This window comes from Corythoichthys intestinalis, chromosome 3 (genome assembly GCF_030265065.1).
Source record: "Corythoichthys intestinalis isolate RoL2023-P3 chromosome 3, ASM3026506v1, whole genome shotgun sequence".
Lineage (NCBI taxonomy): Eukaryota > Metazoa > Chordata > Actinopteri > Syngnathiformes > Syngnathidae > Corythoichthys > Corythoichthys intestinalis.
The window spans coordinates 34,442,468-34,458,047 of record NC_080397.1 but is presented as its reverse complement, the minus strand read 5'-3'; the positions used below and the strand labels follow the sequence as shown (position 1 = coordinate 34,458,047).

Genomic DNA, 15,580 nt, shown 5'->3' with positions numbered 1-15,580 from the left:
GGCCGTGGAGACCCCTGACCACCCCTCAGTGGCACCACTGTGATTCTTGGCAGGAGAATTTCGATAACCTTTTGGGATATAAAGTATCACGATATATCACCATTTCGATATTTTGTCACACCCCTATTAGCAAGTATAGAGGAACATGAGATGGTGCGACACATTTTCAACATTTTTAGAGAACAAACTCATTTGACTTGGAGAAAGTAAGCAGGAAGGAATTTATTCAGTTGCTTCAAAGGATTTACTTTTGCAACAGCGGCAATAGGCAGGCCTATCGGAAGAATTTGCAACTAATGAGGGAATAGGTCATTGCAGGAAGAGCGTAAGCTTGCAGAGGTCAAGGTTCCTACTGGGGAGTACTCATAAGCTTAGTTGACTGGGTGAAAAGCACCCCTCTGATGCCACTGCATGTCTCTGATGCGCCGAACCGACTGGATCTGCGGGATCTGGGCACCGAACTCCATGTTGTCCTTATACTCGCCCTTCTCAAACAGATACTGGAAACCTCTGTAGCCTGGGTACTGGTAGCCCACCCAACTGAAAATAGAAATGAATAGGGAGTAGTTTGAAGCTAAATATTACAAGCTTAAAAAAAAAAGGAAGTTCACATTTTCAATGTATATTACAATATGATACAATACAATACAATATAATAATAATAATAATACAATACTACAATACAATACTACAATAATACAATACGATACAATATGTTCAGTTGTTCGTAGGTACCTTAATTTTAGGACTATAAGTCGTAACTGTAGCCGCCCTTAACTGATGGAAGGACCCCGAGAGGACCCTGCAGCAGCTCGAAGGCAGGCTGCTACAGGGAGCAATCATGCTAACCTGTTTTGTAGATATTATAAGATTTTTTTATCTAGCATGAGAGAATATGCAATGTTTTTTTAGCCTTTTAAGGTGTTTACTGAGTGATCCTTACACTCTAAATGTAACTCGTAGCTTTAGCATAAGCTTAAGCATGGCCAGCATCCTCTTAAACTCTCATTCTCATTTAATTACATCTCATCCTGACATCCTTGTGGGTTAAAATTATTTGAAAATAATATACTGTTCTTGCTGAGAGAGTAAAATCATAAAAAGAAGTGCTGTGATCGTTGGTTTCGTAGCACAAGACCAAATAGGTCTTCATTGTAAATTTTAAACTGTTGAACTTGAAGGAATTTTTACAAAAATGCCTTTAAAAAATTTGCGCGCTTTAAAACGACAAAAAAATAATAATAATAATTATATCGCTCTCAAATATCGGCTGACAAGATCTGCTTTGGATATCGGCAAAATATTTTATTTAGATATCCGTATCGGCATTTAAAAATCCCATATTGGTCGACCTCTAATCATGATAATTAATGAATGCTTATGGCAGATGTAATTTAGTGTCATCAGGCAAATTATTTCATTTTTGGATGGATGTAAAAGATCCGAACTGGCTATAAATGGAGTTAGTGACAAAATTTACCAGACGATGCTTAATGACATCCGTCATGAGCATTCATTAATGCCCATGACAGTGTCATGTCATAGTTATGACGGTCTTATGGAAGTCTTATAATGCTGCTGTCAACAAAAGTGTAGCCTATCGACCCAAATAAATCGACATATAAGCCACAATGGGCTATAAGCGCAGTATTCAAAATTAAGGAAAAAAGTAGCGACTTATAGTCCGGAAATTACGGTACATATTCAGTCAAAATGTATCATGTCAACTTCAGAATTTGATTATTTATTTTAGGAACTTACGTGCCACTCTGAACCCGAACAGAGGAGACCTTTTCTTGGTAGCCATGCGCATGAAAGCTGGGTACATCATCATCAATGATTTCTATCTTCTTCCCTGCAAAGCTAGGGTTCTCATAAAGGACAATCTTGTGCTCCTGGCTGTCCTGTGGTAGGCAAAGCATTTGCACTGTGAGTGATTTTTTTATCACACACTAAAATAATTTATTTCAAAAAGTATGTTTTTATCATGCAAAAGATATTTTGGTGCTCTCAGAGAGATTTCCAAATAGGATTATACAAAAAAATCCCTATGACAACATCACAGTAGGAGCAATAAGCTAGGGAGCTAAGAGGAGAATTCCTGATATTATTGTTTTTACTCTGATTAATTAATTCTCTCTCTAGGTTATATGAATGTTATAAAGCATGATTATTATATGATCATACACACATATTATATTTAAGTTTATTTTTCGTTTTCCTACTGTTTTTTTTAACTGACCCTGGTAACGTAAAAGATGACAACTACTACCCATAGAAAAAACATAGAATTAAACAAATAATATGATTAAAAAAAAAAAAAATTAAAAAAAAAAAGATTTCTCACCACTTTAATTGGTCGCAATGCAACAATGGTGTCACTGCGCCTGCTGTTGGTCCAGGAATCCCAGCGAGGATACTCCCCTTTCTCAAACACATACTGCTCACCCTTGCAGTCTGCCTGCTCATATCCCACCCATCTGAGAGGATTCAAGAGAAAAAGATGCTGGGTTGTGATCCATATGGGAACGAACCACATAATCAATCTTAAATTCTACTTAAAGTCTGTCTCTAAACCCACACTCACGGTCCACAAAGCACCAGTATGGATCCCACTTTCTCCACGCCTGCTTCCTGGAGATTGTTGCAGGGACCAGTCAGCTCATGGCAACGTCCCTGGAAGTTCTCCTGCTCATAGATAACCAGCTTTGGGCCAGTTGCAGAAAGGGAAAAACAATACCAAAGGATGAATATCCAAAGGGGAAAGTCAACATTTAGCGATATTGTTGTTTGTCAAACTCACCTTGAGTGCACTGGAGCCTGGCTGCTGCTGCTTGGATGCAGGGTTCTGGTGGTCTGTGGCCATAATAAATTGATAGGCAAAGATGAAACTGAAACAAAAACATACCAAAGCTACTTTTACCACAATACATATTTATGACTAGAGAAACCCATTCAAAATATCTGGACTTTAAGATGGAGGGATGGTATATATTTTCATTTTCATGGCTATACCATTAGAATGTACTTCTTCATTAGCCGTCCGTGATTTAAGAATCACTCATCTAAAGCATTCTAATAACCTGTACATTTAGGAATGCAAACATTATTTTGGTCATGCAAATAATTACTTTTAACAGACTAACTTCTTTCTCATGTCATTTCAAACTAAAAGATACAGCTCCCAAAATAAAAGTGGGCATTAACACAAACTTTGGTGAGACATTTGCAAGAGAAATAAATTTCTTAATCAAAGCAAAAGCACAATGCATCAGTCTAAAATTAAACATGCAGAAAAAAACTACTCATAGCAATGGCAAAAAAAATCCCAAATAATAAAGTTCAAGTCTTACCAGTGCCAGTCTGTGCCAGTGTAGTTGTGATGGTGTGCTGCGCTCAATATATACAGGAAACACAGGGGTGGAAACTCTGCCAACTTTACCCACTGTGACCATGCCAGCCTGCAGAGAGGCCTACCATAGGCCAGGCAGACTGAATTGAGGGGTCACAGCAAAGACTGCCACCCCCACCTGGGGTGTCACACCCCCACAAAGTAATTTCATTCGTTGTCAGTTTTATCTAGCCAGTCATTGTTCATTTATCCCCACGATTCAGCACAAACAGTGCCAAAAGGTTCCCACCCACAATGAGGGAGAGAGTGTAGAGTGGACATTCCTATCACAGGCCCTGTTGAAAATATTGCATGAAAAGTTATTTTTCAGAGCGCCAGGCATAATATAAGAAAATCTCATGTAAACTGGAGTTTTATGGTTAGCAGCAAAATGACCAACAGAAATTAAACAACTAATCATTGATTTTATGAAGCAGTTCTTTTATACAACTGAACATGTTGTCATGGATTTATATTATTTTGTTTTATTTATTATATTATTTATGTATTAAGCCTCTCACAATAAATATCTTATTTTTTTTAATAATACTTTTTAGATCATGTATTGTACCACAAGTGAAACTCTTAAGTCCTCAGTGGTTCTTATTGCTTGAATATCTCATAGCGTCATCACATTTTAGGTTCTGTTAAGTAATATCACACTTTAGAAGTAAATCCCACATCCAGAATCTTGTGTAAAGGCATTTCACTGCCATATCCTCAAGAGATCTTATCTTATGCTACAGTATATGGTCTGTTTGGAGTTTGCATATATCTATTGTAGTATGTGGGCTGCTTTTCTACATACAAATTGTACATGTGATTGTCTATGAATGTCTTTATATACATTTAGTTTTCTCGCAATGGACCACAAAAGATTATTCAGAATGTGTGTCTTTTTATTCCATCCATGTTCATAAAGTGAAATTAACATAAATTACAGTATATTTAGCAATTCAACCCAACTTTATTTCTATAGTTCTCAACAGCCACAGTTGTACAAAAGTACTTTACAAAATACACGACTAAGCAAAAAAATAAGAGAATCATTAATAACCAGCACAAATCTTCATTAGCAAGGTTATAAGTTGTTTATATTATATTATACCATTGCTGTGCTGTGGCATGTCCTTTATTGATGTGAAAACTCAATTTAGGCGCTGAGTAACATAATGAAGGAAATGCACTGCAGAGGGCAGCATTGCACGACATGCAGAGAAAGTAGCGGTGTGAATTTCATCACAGGATATCATCACATATTTTGAGTTTGCATGTGGGTTCTTTGTGCATAAATTGACATTTTAATGACTGGCTTATGAGAGGTACAATATTTTTAAGTGAATAATCGATTGGACAATGAGGACTATAGAGGGGAATGTGGTGCACCATGCTTTAATAGCAAGTTTAAATACAGTTTGACAGTTTCCATGATCTATAATGGATGCTAATTACACATTAACAAAATACAATAAAGTGGACTGCAATAGTTTCACATACAGTAAAATATTTGACTCATACTCCTTTGAGATTTTCCACATTTTTGTCACCTAAACTTGACAAGACCAACATTGAAACCACAAAACAAAACAAAAAAAACACCAATTCCAAGTGATATAACTTTTATTGGCCACTGAAACATATGGCACTCTGTGGGCACAAGCAGCATCTGTTATAATTAGTGAAGTCAGAGGGTAGGCTATGTGTGGAGTTTGGGGTGGGAAGCCGGTTAGAATCCTTCTCAACTGACCCCACCTTTGGCTGAAGGAACAGCGGGTGCTGGAGCAGGATCTGGGTCTGGACCAGGAGCTGGTGCAGGAGCTGGAGCCGGCGCTGGACCCGGTGCTGGAGCCGGAGCTGGAGCCGGAGCTGGTGCTGGAGCTGGTGCCGGAGGCGGGTCTGAAGCAGAAAAGCAGCCCCTCTTGTGCCATTGCATGTCCCGAACACGTCGGATAGATTGAATCTGGGGTATAGGGGCCTCCCAATCATTCCAGTGCTTGAAATCCCCTCGCTCCAAAATAAACTGGCGCCCTCTGTAGCCTGGGTACATGTAAGCAACCCATCTGGAGAAGTGGAACATGCACTGATGTCAACTGAAACACTACTGTCAGACGATCGAGAGAAGTGGTAGGAAGGGGAAACCTTACGTTCCATTGAGAGCTTTGACACTTGCTACACGATCCTGAAAACCGTGGACCCACAAACTGGGGACGTCGTCATCAATAATCTCCATCTTCCTACCGGTGAATCCGGGGTTCTCGAACAAGTGTATCTTATGGTCAGCGCTGTCCTAAAAATGTCCGACAGAAAAATGCTGACATCGCAAATACAAAACACAGCAAAAGATTAATTTTGCTATAAAATGAAACGTTTACCCACCACCTTGAGTGGCCTTAGAGACAAAAGGGTGTAGCTGTTCTGACTGTTGGTCCACGTATCCCAGCGAGGGTACTGGCCTTTCTCAAGAATAAACTGTTCCCCCGAGAGGCCACGCCGATCATAGCCCACCCAACTGTGGTCAGACGAAAGACGATATGATTTAAATGACACATTTCATTTGTAGGCGAGTGTGAATTCTTCAAGATTACTTACGGTCCGGATTCCACTATCACCGAGCCAACCTTCTGCAGACCTTTCTCTAGTACATCTTTACATTCTGCTGAGAACTCAGCTTTGCTTCCCTGAAAGTTCTCAAATTCAAACAGCACCACCTGGACCAGAGAGAAAGCGATGCTTTTTAGGCATTCAGAAAGTGTGACTTAAAGATTACAGTGGCATAAATCTTAGCTATCCCGTCATTCTGATACCTTGTAAATAGGTCCAGATCCACCTCGGCTCTTTCCGGCAGCCAGCTTCTCAGTGGCACACTGTTGATCTGACATTCTTCCAATCGCTCCTCCAGAAAAACCCATTGGCCATTAAGCAAACATTGGTAAATATGAGCATACACAATGGCAATCTATTGTCAGTGTGTACACAAGTTGTGTTCTAATAACATATCGTAATGAATAATGCCTAATATTATGTACGTACTGTTGTTTCTATCGATTAAGATAATCAAATCAACTAAAATGAGTCATGTTTTAATTCTTGATTAATGTTAACTGATGCAGTATCAGACTATTCCAACTACTACGGATTACTGAATCCAGATGGAGACGTTACCTGGGTATGTCTGCTAAGAAGCAGTGCCGTCCCTCTTTTTCAAAGCCACTTGGTGTTTGGTGGGGTCGAGCCATTAGAGGGCAGGGACAGGGTGCTATTTATGGTTTATTTCTGGCTACAACAGCAGAAAAGGGGGAGCTGTTGATGCAGCAAGTCTGTCGCTCACATTGTGTCCGTAACGCCGCCCCTCAATAGGCAGCTGTGTTGGCACAGGCCGAACTGCCTGTCCGCCTGCCTGCCAACTGATACGGTGTGCAGGCATGGGGGGAGAGAGCCAAGCAATTTGCACAAAAAGTCTCAGTCAGCACTAACACACAAGGATGCAACCAGACTTGGCTGCACCATAACGCCTCAAGTTTTATCAAGACAAAACAGTATTGCAACATATTTTAGAAACAATAGTTAACAAAGGTGAGACGATGCAAATCAAGTACATTTTTTCTTTTTATTAAGAATTGATTTGCTTAAGGACACTGGCCAGAACAACACAGTGTGTTATACATCTGTACGTGGAACTTAAAAAAAAAAAAGAAAAGAAATCCCAAATTCATGTTAAGAATAATGTACATACATACAAAAAAAACCCTGTTACAATCACGCTTTTTTGCAGGGACATTCTAATGTTTTCACCTGTATACATCAGACATGACCAATGAGTTCAGTGCTGCCATGCATCAAGTGACAAAGTGCTTTAGAGATGTGAATAGGTAAATGGCAACATTACGTGGAGTAACATATGTATGGAGCCATAGTAAATGTGTCGAATCACAATGGAGCAAACAAAGTATCACACTCCTCAGGTTTTGTAATCCAACTTCCTGTTCATGGGCAGGTCGCTTTTGACGGCAAAGATTGTGCATACACGATTGAAGGAACACAAATTGTCAGAGCATCATGAAGGAGTGTGTAACAGCAGTTCTATGGCTTTTTATAGATGCTTCTATATTTTTCAAGAGGGAGAGAACATGATTTCATGTTTTCATACAAAAGTGGGAAACATTTTTGTGCTGTTATGGAGTGTTCATGAGAAAAAGAAGTCACAATCCCAAAAGTACCCTCTTCATCCCTCTTCCACAAAGGAAAAAAAAATATTACAACACAAATGAAACACTAAAATTGAGGAGCGTATCAAAACAAGGCATTTTGGAGCCTCAATTGTAATGAAACAATATATTTCTCCCCAAAACTAGCTTTCTGTCATAGTAAAACATACAAATATAACATTTAATGATTACTTACATGATATACATTCCAACTAATAATGTGGTAAGCAGCATTTAAAGTTCAACATGGAACCATTAGTATCTGAAATTTTGTCCTATGGCAATGCCTGTGCGTTCTCACCAATGATTGATGATGCAGACAACATAGACACAACCAGTGACCTGTACTGTAGGGGAACCAACTATAAAAATCTTGTTTTGTACTGGTTGGCTCTCCAGTATGCGGTGAATTGTGCTGTAGTCCCTCAAGTTAAATAATTTCCTGTCAGGAAATGGTTAACTCCATTTTCCAAACAGCCTCTGGTCCCAGTTAAAAGGCTCACTAAAGTGTCTCTCTTGGAGCAGACACGATCACATTAAATGAAAGGGATGTAGAAGCAAAACAGCTGCTTTTTTCCATTCGCCCCATTTTTGTAAATATGTTTGCTGAAATTCTCTATAAAAGGCACCATGCAAGATGATCATCCCAGGCAGAGGGAACTACAAAAAAAATCCTCAGCAACAGATTTTCCACTCCAACTCTCGGAGTCGAACGATAAGGCCTCTATTTCTTACAAGTCCGTTTCAGAAGGCAACCTTGGGGACAGAAACATGTTGAAAACAATTATCTTGATAAAGTGTATTATCAAATATTTACAAAGAGGAAAAAAAAAACGTTCACTCACCTCAGCTCTCACTCTCATATTGACTCAAGCGCTTCTTAGATTTGAGCTCTTTCAACCATTGGGGGGATTCTTCCTCACTAATAAGAACAAATACACAGACAGACTTTGAGAACTATGTCGAAAAACATTGGATTCAAAGTTGGTATGGCTTACCCATTTTCTATCCCACCAGCTGGGGGAAGTACACGAGCAGCCCGAGGCAGGAAGGGCGATTTGGGGGATCGAGAGGAAAGGGAAGGAGACGGTGCATCAGCTGGATTGTCAGAGTCGCTCCTCTTCTTCAACTGGATCTAGAAGGAGAAGAATTGAACCAAAAGTAGATCAGACAAGGCTGACAGTCAGTCCTTTCAGTGGATTCCCCACTTAGTAGAATATTGACCTTTATAGCTTGAGAGTCCACCCCGGGAAACAAGGCAATCCTTTGTGGCTGAGAAGCAAAAGTAGCGGCGGCCGCAGCGCCTCCGGCCTGCTCCTCAGAATCGACTTCATCCGTCTTCCGCTCAACCTTCTCCCCTGTCAGGGAAAAGCCATGTAAGCCAATTTGTGAGTAGAATTCCATTAACATTAAGAACCATGACAGTACAAAAAACTGGTGGAATTAGCATTAATAATAGTTACACCAATATTGTGAAAAGGTGCGACAAAATATCGAACAATGATATATCGTGGTACTTTGTATCCCAAAAGGTTATCGATATGCTCCTGCCAAGAATCGATATATCGTTGGGGCGCTTACAAGCCATTTTTTGGTCATTTTAGGGCATTTAAAGGTCACTTCCTGTTGAGTTTGAGTCACCGCCTATTCATTTAGGGGGATTCCTGGGTCAGTCCCTGTCCTGTAACCCAAAATAAACCAGATGTGACCCATGAATATCCCAAAAATCAACAGCAAATGGCCTGAAATGCACCCAAATATAATCTATTGGTTGCCATTGACCACCATAGACATCCAATCCATTTGAGGAAAGATTGTCACTGCTATCCTCCCAGTTCAAACGGATTGGGCGTGTATTAGTGATAAACTCATTCCAGTTCACAGCAGAAGGATTAAAAATAGCTCGTTTTTCTGTTAATTAGTAGTTTTGTAGAATATCCCTAGAATGATTTCCTGACCAATGTACCGATAATCGTCATATAACCGTATAGTGAGATCATCGTTGTCGTGAGCTTTGTATCGCAAATCGTATCATATCGTGAGGTACTAAGAGCTTCCCACCCCTATTAGTGTGTATATCCACAACACACATATATTGACACTCTGAGATTCCAAAGGACTTTACCCGCAGTGACTACCATCTATGTTCTATCAAGCTATTTAGTAAAGACAAACCTGTGGAGTCTCGGTAAAGCCAGTCATCAGAAGTAGCCCCTTCTTCTCCAGCTTGGCTAAAGTTTTGACGAGCAGCTCTGGAGGGACGTGTCCTGGGAGCACGCTTCTTTCCCAGCTGGACTTTGGACCGTAGGATAGCAGTGTCCAAGAGAGTAGTTGGGGCCTTGGGCAAACAGAAACAAAGCAAAGATATAGTAAGAGAATAAGCATGTGCCAATGCAGCCATGAGTTCCATTTTAAAGCTTTATAGCGCACTGACTATTTTTGGTGATTAAAAAAAAAAAAAAAAAAACTTAACCGCCAAGGAACCTTTCACAATTGGAGAAGAACTCATTATGCCTGCGACCGAGGACATTTGCCGTCAGGTTTTAGGAAAGGCCATTGCTAAAAAAGGTTGCTTCAGCATATGGTGAGTTACATTTTCCCTGCACTTAACGTTAGTTTTTAGCCACATCGTGCTATTTTATATTTACTGAAATTTTCTGCAACACACTGCCGGTCTGTGAAAAAAAGGACCACATCACACTGGTCCGTGGTGCAAAAAATGGTTGGGGACCACTGATGTAGGCCACATTATTTGGTATACTTGTACAAGTGTGGCCTACGTGACCCAAAATGTGATGTCCACATGTGGGCACCAGGTCTCATTAATGATATTATTTTGTACTATTAATCATGATTGTATAACCTTTTTTTGAATCATAAATGAATAGAATGTCAACAAAACCAAAATTTAGATGAATAAATTTGATAATCCCGTTATTTGTTAAGTTATCGCAAAATTCCCTTTCTGACCTCTGCAACCTTTGACCACATTATCAAAAAATTTTAAATCACCTCTCCTGTTTCATATTACAAACATATCGTGAAAGTTTGATAGTAATCATTATTGCGTTTTCTTGAACACAAACATACATACAAAAAAATACTTGAATAGATAAGACAATATGGATGAAACACTCTGGTTATGCCCCTCAATAACACCATAAAGTTGGTTTTAAAAAATAGTCATAGTATTTAACTCATTGGCTGCCACTGACGGTGATAAACGTCCAAATAATTTAACCTAGGAAAACTGGCTGTGAATGCTCATCTTTCAGTTCTGCCAAACACTCAGTCAAAATGGATTGGACGTCTAGCGCCGTCAATAGCAACCAATGAGTTATTGTGTGTCCTATAAAGCGATAATGATCTTGGTGCATTTGTGAGTGACGCTTACATCAGGGAACAATAGCGGCTGGCTCTCCGGTTTAGGGGGTGGTTGCGGCGGGCCATCAAAGCTGTCGGGTTCAGTTTGCGGGTGTGAAGGAGTTGTGTTTCTTGGTGAAGGACTGAGGTTGCTTTCCGAGCTGGGAGTGGCTGGAGTTAGGCTAGAAATGGAGAGGAAAAACATTAAACATGAGCCTTAATGTTGGACCTTGACCGCCTCGCTCTCCATGAAATGGCTACATAAAATGTCATTCTGCACATCCAATGAGAAGCTGTTTTCAATTAAATGTGAGTAAATTCTGTGCTCATCATTATCTCCTTTCATGGCCACAGGAGGTCAGTAATGTTTATTGGCAGCAAGCATTACTATATCAACTTCATATAGTAGATTCCCCACAGTAATCATAATAAGTCAGGTAGTCAAAGAAACCCTTAAAAAGCGTACGACAGGAGAAAAAAAAAAGTCTTAAATAGCATTATTATATGAGTTAGAATCATATTTTCAGACGATTCGACTATATTACAACAATTTAGCAAAGCGCAGATGACGATAAAATGGCATACCGCACGCATGATATTTTTAGACCGTGACGTCGCATCGTAAAGCGTAAGTAAAGCTGAAGTGGGACATTATAGACCCGGCCTCGCATAGAAACAACGTAATTTGTGCTACTTTTCGCCGGTAATCTTTCAAAAACGAACGTGCCGATCACGCATTGCTTTTTTGGAACTTGTAGAAACGACTCTAGACATTACGACACATGAAGGATGTTTTCTTCCTACGTTTCCGGAAACCAAAAACTCGGGAGGAAAAAATGTGAAGACCGAATCAACTTTCGCGGACTTTAACACCAGCTCGGTGAATCCATTCACATTTCATATGCAGTAAACATTTTGTTGGGTTGGTATGGTCTTTCAGAGGACAAAGAGGTAAGCCATTTTTATATTTTTAACTTATTTTTTTAGCGTAACGTTGTGCCGTACTGCTTCTGTCTGACAATGAATGACCTGAAAAGAATTACAATGGTATCTGGCTGCCACTGTTACCGTTTCTGTTATATATATATATAATAAAAGACAACTTTAGTAAGGGGGAAGTGTAAATAAATGATAGAATTAAGATTTGTTATCAATGAAAAAATTAAAAGTGTTCGTTGGCTGTCACTGAGTAGCATTTGCGATCGCTACACAAAGCTAACTAAATTACCCCCAAGAACGGTCAGAGACGTAGGACAACCAGAGGATATATAAGAAAGACAGGGCTGATGGTAAAGGATAGCTTGTTGAAACAGGAGAATGTCATTGTCATACGCGTTGATAAAAAAACTAAGGCTATGCTTAGGTCGGCTCGTTTTTTTTTTTCCCGTCTTTTTCTGCCTTCGACACTCAAGCCATCTCTTTAACCGAACAATTTTATGTTCTTTCACGTCTTTGCCAGTGAATTTGGCACCAGGCATATCATTTTCGGAGGGAATTGGTAGGTTTGGATCTGTAAACATCTCTTTCGTACACGATTTCCATTCATTTCCTATTAGGGACAAACGGTGGCTGGTCCCTACTTAGCAACAGTAGCTAATTTCATGAATATTAATGAGTGGAAGTGACGGGTTGCTTTCGGTACGCCATTAGTCCTTTAATCTGCCGGTTAGCCACACCTACCATTATAGGGCTCTAGCGTCCCCAACAGGTGGATGACGTCAGCGGGTGACTGGGCTCATCAGTTTTACTATTCAGCCCATTGAGGGGGAATTATTGAGAACGAGGAAAAAGAGATGAAGAGAGCCGCAAAATGTCATTGTTTCTGTCTCTCTACTCCAATATTTTTATAGGATATTCTTTCTATCCAAGTATTTTTCCCCAATAGCTAAATAAATGGCTTGAGAAGGACCAGTCAGCCCGTCGAGGGGGAACTATTCACAACGAGGAAAACGCGACGAAGAGAGCTGCAAAATGTCATTGTTCCTGTCTCTTTACTTCAATATTTTTACAGGATATTCTTTTTATCCAAGTATTTTCCCCAATTGCTAAATAAATGGCATGGTCATGACAAATAACAATCTTGTGCTAAATGGAATATGAAATAATAAAAATGCATTTATTCTGGACGACATGGCAAAATTCCTCCATAATGGTCAAAACTGTCGACTTCACTTTTACTGTCGCACCTCCCGAACGGTATTTCATGACACCTAAATCGGATATACAGTGCCTTGCAAAAATATTCGGCCCCCTTGAACCTTGCAACCTTTCGCCACATTTCAGGCCTCAAACATAAAGATATACAATTTAAATTTTTTGTCAAGTATCAACAACAAGTGGGACACAATCGTGAAGTGGAACAAAATTTATTGGATAATTTAAACTTTTTTAACAAATAAAAAACTGAAAAGTGGGGCGTGCAATATTATTCGGCCTCCTTGCGTTAATACTATGTAGCGCCACCTTTTGCTCCAATTACAGCTGCAAGTCGCTTGGGGTATGTTTCTATCAGTTTTGCACATCGAGAGACTGACATTCTTGCCCATTTTTCCTTGCAAAACAGCTCGAGCTCAGTGAGGTTGGATGGAGAGTGTTTGTGAACAGCAGTCTTCAGCTCTTTCCACAGATTCTCGATTGGATTCAGGTCTGGACTTTGACTTGGCCATTCTAACACCTGGATACGTTTATTTTTTAACCATTCCATTGTAGATTTGGCTTTATGTTTTGGATCATTGTCCTGTTAGAAGATAAATCTCCGTCCCAGTCTCAGGTCTTGTGCAGATACCAACAGGTTTTCTTCCAGAATGTTCCTGTATTTGGCTGCATCCATCTTCCTGTCAATTTTAACCATCTTCCCTGTCCCTGCTGAAGAAAAGCAGGCCCAAACCATGATGCTGCCACCACCATGTTTGACAGTGGGGATGGTGTGTTCAGGGTGATGAGCTGTGTTGCTTTTACGCCAAACATATCGTTTTGCATTGTGGCCAAAAAGTTCAATTTTGGTTTCATCTGACCAGAGCACCTTCTTCCACATGTTTGGTGTGTCTCCCAGGTGGCTTGTGGCAAACTTTAAACGAGACTTTTTATGGATATCTTTGAGAAATGGCTTTCTTCTTGCCACTCTTCCATAAAGGCCAGATTTGTGCAGTGTACGACTGATTGTTGTCCTATGGACAGACTCTCCCACCTCAGCTGTAGATCTCTGCAGTTCATCCAGAGTGATCATGGGCCTCTTGGCTGCATCTCTGATCAGTTTTCTCCTTGTTTGAGAAGAAAGTTTGGAAGGACGGCCGTGTCTTGGTAGATTTGCAGTGGTCTGATGCTCCTTCCATTTCAATATGATGGCTTGCACAGTGCTCCTTGAGATGTTTAAAGCTTGGGAAATCTTTTTGTATCCAAATCCGGCTTTAAACTTCTCCACAACAGTATCTCGGACCTGCCTGGTGTGTTCCTTGGTTTTCATAATGCTCTCTGCACTTTAAACAGAACCCTGAGACTATCACAGAGCAGGTGCATTTATACGGAGACTTGATTACACACAGGTGGATTCTATTTATCATCATCGGTCATTTAGGACAACATTGGATCATTCAGAGATCCTCACTGAACTTCTGGAGTGAGTTTGCTGCGCTGAAAGTAAAGGGGCCGAATAATATTGCACGCCCCACTTTTCAGTTTTTTATTTGTTAAAAAAGTTTAAATTATCCAATAAATGTTGTTCCACTTCACGATTGTGTCCCACTTGTTGTTGATTCTTGACAAAAAAATTAAATTTCATATCTTTATGTTTGAAGCCTGAAATGTGGCGAAAGGTTGCAAGATTCAAGGGGGCCGAATACTTTTGCAAGGCACTGTATGTCATTTCCCTTCCCCGGCTTCGGAGAATGTAAACAAACCAAGAGGCGTGACAGCTAGCCGACATGCTAACCCGAACCGAGTGATGTTTCAAAGTCTTCGAAGCGGAAAATCACACATAACTAGCCCGGATTATTTGACATGACGACTGGGTTGTCGATTGTCATCGCGGATCGGCAAACCGCCCAGTGGAGAGCAATTTACAGTTCGTTCCCCGAAGGAGGGCGGCTGCAGTTGTTGTGCAGCTAACATGCAGCTAATGTGCATGAGGAGAGCTTTTTATATGCCTATCAATGATCAAACGTAAGTAGTCCTTTATTTAAAGAAAGTTTGTAGTGTTTACTTTGTAACCACTGTATTCGTATTTGACATAATACACAACAAGATGTTTACTCACTTCCTCGTAAGTCCAATGGTCCCACAGTAGTAGGACTTGTTTTGGCCAATATCCACGGTGAATGGGAACCTTTTGAAACTCCAAAAAGGCGCACACGCCTCTCCCTCATAAAGCAAGATTTTTCTGCAGCCGTTTGGTTGGCGTGATGCGAAAAATAAACGTATTAATCCGCAAAATCAGCTGAATCCTTAGTCCTCATACACAACAGTATGGCTGTTTAGTGAAGAGGACGCCTTCACCCGTACACGTCACAGCGCCCTCCTCAATGCAAGACCGAAGCCGGAAGTCACTCATTTTCATGGCGCGGGATTAAAAAAAACTAAATAAATATAGCGATCGCTTCCACACACATCCAAGCGGTCCATATCA

At 40.2% G+C, this 15,580-nt stretch overlaps 3 protein-coding genes across 12 annotated transcripts in view; all 3 read right to left on the bottom strand.

Annotated features, from left to right (window-relative positions):
* Positions 1-202: 202 nt before the first annotated feature.
* On the bottom strand, positions 203-3,430 carry crybb2 (crystallin, beta B2). The gene is made up of 6 exons (XM_057832182.1): positions 3,354-3,430; positions 2,804-2,891; positions 2,588-2,706; positions 2,348-2,480; positions 1,762-1,904; positions 203-540 (listed from the first exon to the last, which is right to left on the bottom strand). Exons 2-6 carry the CDS (start codon positions 2,864-2,866, stop codon positions 372-374), a joined length of 627 nt encoding a protein of 208 aa, XP_057688165.1. The 5' UTR covers positions 2,867-2,891; positions 3,354-3,430; the 3' UTR covers positions 203-371.
* A 927-nt stretch (positions 3,431-4,357) lies between these two features.
* On the bottom strand, positions 4,358-6,633 carry LOC130913459 (beta-crystallin B3-like). 4 transcript variants are annotated; one of them, XM_057832101.1, is made up of 6 exons: positions 6,561-6,627; positions 6,196-6,296; positions 5,981-6,099; positions 5,768-5,900; positions 5,536-5,678; positions 4,358-5,451 (listed from the first exon to the last, which is right to left on the bottom strand). In XM_057832101.1, the coding sequence occupies exons 1-6, from the start codon at positions 6,625-6,627 to the stop codon at positions 5,130-5,132; spliced, it is 885 nt and encodes a 294-aa protein (XP_057688084.1). In that variant the 3' UTR covers positions 4,358-5,129. The 4 variants fall into 4 exon arrangements, with proteins under 4 accessions (XP_057688084.1, XP_057688082.1, XP_057688083.1 ...); XM_057832099.1 differs by having other exon boundaries at positions 4,359-5,451; positions 6,196-6,281; positions 6,554-6,633; XM_057832100.1 differs by having other exon boundaries at positions 4,359-5,451; positions 6,196-6,297; positions 6,555-6,615.
* Positions 6,634-7,002: 369 nt separating this feature from the next.
* Positions 7,003-15,580, bottom strand: part of si:ch73-138n13.1 (trichohyalin) — a 30,941-nt gene continuing 22,363 nt past the window's right edge. For all 7 annotated transcript variants that reach the window (XM_057832399.1, XM_057832401.1, XM_057832400.1 and 4 more), the window contains 6 exons: positions 10,991-11,141; positions 9,772-9,934; positions 8,821-8,954; positions 8,595-8,731; positions 8,442-8,518; positions 7,003-8,352 (listed from right to left, as the gene is read on the bottom strand). In XM_057832399.1, coding sequence (XP_057688382.1) covers positions 8,443-8,518; positions 8,595-8,731; positions 8,821-8,954; positions 9,772-9,934; positions 10,991-11,141 — 661 coding nt within the window. In that variant the 3' untranslated portion in view covers positions 7,003-8,352; position 8,442. The remainder of the gene's footprint in view (positions 8,353-8,441; positions 8,519-8,594; positions 8,732-8,820; positions 8,955-9,771; positions 9,935-10,990; positions 11,142-15,580) is intronic.

Excerpts from the sequence above, each read along its gene's own strand:
- crybb2 (XM_057832182.1), bottom strand. The coding sequence starts at position 2,866 with ATGGCCACAGACCACCAGAACCCTGCATCCAAGCAGCAGCAGCCAGGC. Across the intron at positions 2,707-2,803 it reads CAGGCTCCAGTGCACTCAAG|CTGGTTATCTATGAGCAGGA; the intron begins GTGAGTTTGACA and ends ACTGGCCCAAAG. Across the intron at positions 2,481-2,587 it reads ATACTGGTGCTTTGTGGACC|ATGGGTGGGATATGAGCAGG; the intron begins GTGAGTGTGGGT and ends GAATCCTCTCAG.
- LOC130913459 (XM_057832101.1), bottom strand. The coding sequence starts at position 6,627 with ATGGCTCGACCCCACCAAACACCAAGTGGCTTTGAAAAAGAGGGACGG. Across the intron at positions 6,297-6,560 it reads GCACTGCTTCTTAGCAGACA|GTTTTTCTGGAGGAGCGATT; the intron begins TACCCAGGTAAC and ends AATGGCCAATGG. Across the intron at positions 6,100-6,195 it reads GATCTGGACCTATTTACAAG|GTGGTGCTGTTTGAATTTGA; the intron begins GTATCAGAATGA and ends TCTCTGGTCCAG.